Genomic DNA, 5,005 nt, shown 5'->3' with positions numbered 1-5,005 from the left:
GGAGGGTAAACAGAGGCACAGGGAGGTTACACAGTAGGTCAGTGACAGAGTCAAGTCTCCTGACTTCCAGGCACCCACACACACATAAAGTTACAGCAGTAAATGACCCAGCAGAGAGGCAGCTGAGCGATGCTACTAGCCCATGATGACACAGGAGGGAAATGCAATTGGGATTTGGTGTCATCAATCAATCCATCAGCAGGCAGCAGGCCGCCTGGGTGGTGTTGCAGAGCAATCATTACAGAGGAGCTCTCACACGGGTACCGAGTAACACTATGTCATATTTCCGCCGAAAGTGGATGTCAGGCAGTGTTGGCATTTTAGTTTCGTGCCCAAGCTCAGAACCTGCGGTTTCAGGTGAGAGGGGATCCAACTTGGCTAGAAGTGTTGCGTTGGGGTTGCACTTTGCTCCATCTTTCACACGGCATTTCATCAAGACACATCCTGAGCTAGACCTTCAGGTGGTGTGCACTGCTGCATCTCCATTGACTTTACGGGAGCCTATTTACCTTCACATGATAACTCACCACTCCTAATCAATGGAAGGGACGAGAGCTGTGCACCTTTGTCACCCACATCATGAGATATTACAGAGGGGTGTCAGGGCCATTCCCTCTGTCACTGTAATCCCAACCGTTATCTTTGTCCTTCCCTCTACAGCCATCAGAGAATATACAGAGGAAGAAAATGTCCAACCGAACTGCTGTGACCGAGTTCCTTCTCCGGGGATTCTCTGATATGCGGGAGCTGCAGATTTTGCACTTTGTGGTGTTTCTGGTGATTTACCTGGCAGCCCTGATGGGGAATCTTCTCATTGTCATGGCTGTAGCCTTCGACCGCCACCTTCACACCCCCATGTACTTCTTCCTGATGAATCTATCCATTCTAGACCTTGGTTCCATCTCTGTAACCATCCCCAAATCCATGGTCAATTCCCTCATGAACACCAGGTTGATTTCTTATCCTGGGTGCATCACTCAAGTCTTTCTCTTTGTCGGCTTCACCACAACTGATTTTGCCTTGCTCACTGTCATGGCGTACGACCGATACATCGCCATCTGCCAACCACTGCACTACGAGAGGGTGATGAACAGGACAGCTTGCATTCAAATGGCAGCCAGTGCCTGGATCAGTGGTATTGTCTACTCTGCATTGCACACCAGAAACACCTTCAGGTTACCCTTCTGCCAGTCCAATGTCATCAACCAGTTCTTCTGTGAAATCCCCCAACTGCTCAAGCTCACCTGCTCTGACTCGTACCTCAGTGAAGTTGGGTTTATTGCCTTTAGTGCATTTATAGGTGTAAACTGCTTTGTTTTTATAATTGTGTCTTATGTTCAGATCCTCAAAGCAGTGCTGAGAATGCCCTCTGAGCAAGGCCGGCATAAGGCCTTCTCCACCTGCCTACCTCACCTCACTGTGGTCTCTTTGTTACTTTTCACTGGCTGCTTTGAGTACCTGAATCCTATCTCCACCGTAGCATCAAATCCGGAGCTGCTGATGGGTGTTCTCTATGCCGTGGTGCCTCCGGTGATGAATCCCATCATCTATAGCATGAGGTACAAGGAGATCAAAGCTGCGTTACAGAAACTGATTGTGTGGAGGATATTCACCAAGAATTAGAATGTCTGTCCTTGCTCCTTGCCTGTGATTTCATTCTGAGCTTCTTTAACGACTGATGACAAAATTGTCTCCTTGATACGTGTGAAATATGTTTATGAAGTAATAAAATCCAGACTAACTCCACTGAAGTCAGAAGAGTTAGTGAAGGGTTACAACAGAGTAAATAGGATCAGAATCTCCATATCTATTCATAAATCTGCCTACACACCCATCTGTTTATTTTAGAGGTTTATACTGCTACCATCACCACATGACCTGACCACATTGCACAAAATATCAATAGCCATAACTAAGTCCGCAGTGAACTTCATGAAGTTTCTGTCTCTTCTCCTTTTTTGACATAAAAATTATGTTTCAGGTATGAGTGGTTTGCTTTGTGTTTGCTTGATTGTTTCTTTTTGTGTGTGCTATTTTGTTTATTGGGTGGTTGATTTATTCCTGTTCTCCACGTCGTTTATTTGGGAGGTAGGAGTTTGGGAGTGTGGAATATGGTTGTTTAAATGAGGGTATCAATTATTTATCATCTATTCGAGACGCAATCTCATCATCTCTTTGATGGGGTTTTCTGAGAGTCTTAAAGTTTTGCTTTCCCCATTCATGAAGACTTGGAAAAAAATTCGTGTGGGTGTCAAGGTAGCTGAGATTTTGGTCAAACAATTATCTTTATGCTGTATCATTTTTTCCATGGTGGAAAGGCATTTTGGAAGAGAAAGCTATTGCAATGCCTAACGACAAACTGAGTCGTGGTAATAAGGCGAATTTTTTATCCTACCGCACGATTGCTGTGATGTATCTGGAGTTGCTATCTAATATTTTCTCTTATGTTAAACTTTGTTCCTACTGTGGTAAATAAATCACACTTTGTATGGAGAAGGCCAGGCAGTCACTCAACTTACTACTGCTCACATCCCCTGAGAGAAGAACTGCTGGTATCGAACCTTACTGAGAAATCACGTTGGCGCACAGGGTGTTGTCGGCTGAGACCCTGATTGAGAGGGGAAAAATCAAGTGATTCTGCCTGAAAAGAGGGGCCGGCTCATGGCTGATACCTGAGGGTGTGAACTCAGAGAGACCCAAGAAGAGTCAGAGATGTAGCTAACCCTGTAACCAGGGCAACTGGGATTTAGTCATTCACTGCAAAGGTTGATTTGGAATTAGCCAATGGTCTTTCCTCCACACAGAGTTCCAAATGTGTCTAGAGCACAGAAGCCAGCTGTTACTGCTGCTGTTGTTATTATTAGTATTGTTATTTTTAAAATATGTTTGTGCTTATTTCTGTACCTATGTATACATTAAATATAAGCAGAGCATGTAAGATAGATAAATAGATAGATAGATAGATTATGAATATCAAAAGCCAATGATTGTGCCTCTTCTGTTGTCCATTATTGTTGATGTCCAGATCAATGATTTCCTTAAAAATATTCATTATTTGGTGTTATTTATTAAAGAATTGCTGCGGATATTTCTGACCTCATAGCTCATTTACAAGAACATCCTGATAAGAAATGTCTGTGAGCTTTGAGCTGTTTTGACTGGACATATTTTAACAGGATCTGTTTCTCTTGCCTTATTGGTTACAATTGATTATCCAGCTCCGACTTTGTATAAATAATGTCCTATTCATTGGGCCAAATGCAGTGATGGGTAGGACACTCAGGTGGCCTCTGGGAGACCCAGGTTCCAGCTCTGTCTCATTTAGAACAGCCCTGGTAAGTGCTCTGATCACTGCCTTATTGGCTATTCTTGGCCATTGCTCCCTGGTGTTGGGTCGAAATCCCATCCTGAACCCGAGACACCTTCTCAATGGAAGTTTAATCACAGATGTGCTTCTAGGAGAAGCTACAGTATTGATGAATCAGCATTTTTTAATTAAAAAAGCTTCATTTGAAAAATCCAATGACAAAAATTGGATCAGAGTTTTGTCTCGTTTTCCCGAGTCAGTTAGAAAACACTGCAAAACCTTCCTCTTCCAAAAAGACTTTCTACCATAAGAAGAATGACACAGCACTGGTGTATTTAGGTATTGAGCTGTCATATAATAAAAAGGAAGCCTATCCATGCAGATTAATAACCAGATAAGAACCCATTAAAATCCCAGCTGAATTAATGTAATCATTTCAACAGGAGCCCAGACTTCTATGAAACTCTTAGAATCATAGAATCATACAATATTAGGGTTGGAAGGGACCTCAGGAGGTGTCTAGTCCAACCCCTGCTCAAAGCAGGACTAACCTCAGCTAAATAATCCCAGCCAGGGATTTGTCAAGCTGCAACTTAAAAGCCTCTAAAGCTGGAGATTCCACCACCTCCCTAGGTAACCCATTCCAATGCTTCACCACCCTCCTAAAGAAAAACTTTTTCCTAATATCCAACCTAGGCCACCTCCATTGCAACTTGAGACCATTGCTCCTTGTTCTTGCATCTGCCACCACTGAGAAGAGCCTAGTTCCATCCTCCCTGGAACCCCCTTTCAGGTAGTTAAAGGCCGCTGTCAAATCCCCCCTCACTCTTCTCTTTTGCAGACTAAACAAGCCCAGTTCTCTCAGCATCTCCTTATAAGTCCTGTGCTCCAGTCCCCTCATCATTTTTGTTGCCCTCCACTGGACTCTCCCCAGTTTGTCCACATCCTTCCTGTAAGGGAGGGGGGAACTGGACACAATACTCCAGATGTGGCCTCACCAGTGCTTAATAGAGGGGAATAGTCACTTGCCTCGATCTGCTGGCAATGCTCCTACTAATGGAACCCAACATGATAATTGTAAAGATGACTGGAGGACTAGGGTCCTAAGTAACAACACAAGGACATTGTGCTGAAGGTCCAGTTCTGACAAAAGCTGTACTCTGCAGGTGATTGGCGTTTACAAGCCCAGTTTTGCAAAATATCCACTAATTTTGGAAGCCTCAATTTAACGTCAGCCAATCTGGGCCTTTTCTCCAAAACTGCTGAGTGCCCATGAATGACCCCAACTGAATCCCTGGAAGCTGAGAATGCTCAGCAAATCTGAAAATCCAGGCCTCAATTCTCAAAAATGGGACATCAAAAAATAAAGGGCTTGAATTATTTTAGGAAGTTTTGAGAAGCTGCACCTCCTATTGACTTCCATATGGTCAGCAACTCAGGAAATTAGGCCCAAAACCAGAAACCACTTTTGGAAATCATAGAATCATAGAATATTAGAGTTGGAAGGGACCTCAGGAGGTATCTAGTCCAACCCCCTGCTCGAAGCAGGACCAACCCAACTAAACCATCCCAGCCAGGGCTTTGTCAAGCCGCAGCTTAAAAACCTCTAAAGATGGAGATTCCACCACCTCCCTAGCACAGGCGGGATAATTTCACCTGGTTACCCCTGTCCTGAACCCACTAACTTGTGTTTGATAA

General features: G+C 43.9%; 1 protein-coding gene across 1 annotated transcript; it reads left to right on the top strand.

Moving 5' to 3' along the window:
- Positions 1-687: 687 nt before the first annotated feature.
- On the top strand, positions 688-1,623 carry LOC137167757 (olfactory receptor 14C36-like). Its single transcript, XM_067570043.1, has one exon. The coding sequence runs from the start codon at positions 688-690 to the stop codon at positions 1,621-1,623; it is 936 nt and encodes a 311-aa protein (XP_067426144.1).
- Positions 1,624-5,005: the final 3,382 nt, after the last annotated feature.

This window comes from Emydura macquarii, unplaced genomic scaffold (genome assembly GCF_026122565.2).
Source record: "Emydura macquarii macquarii isolate MOO-44397 ecotype Brisbane River unplaced genomic scaffold, CSIRO-AGI_Emac_v2 contig_2981, whole genome shotgun sequence".
NCBI lineage: Eukaryota > Metazoa > Chordata > Testudines > Chelidae > Emydura > Emydura macquarii.
This window is presented reverse-complemented; position numbering and strand designations above follow the sequence as displayed.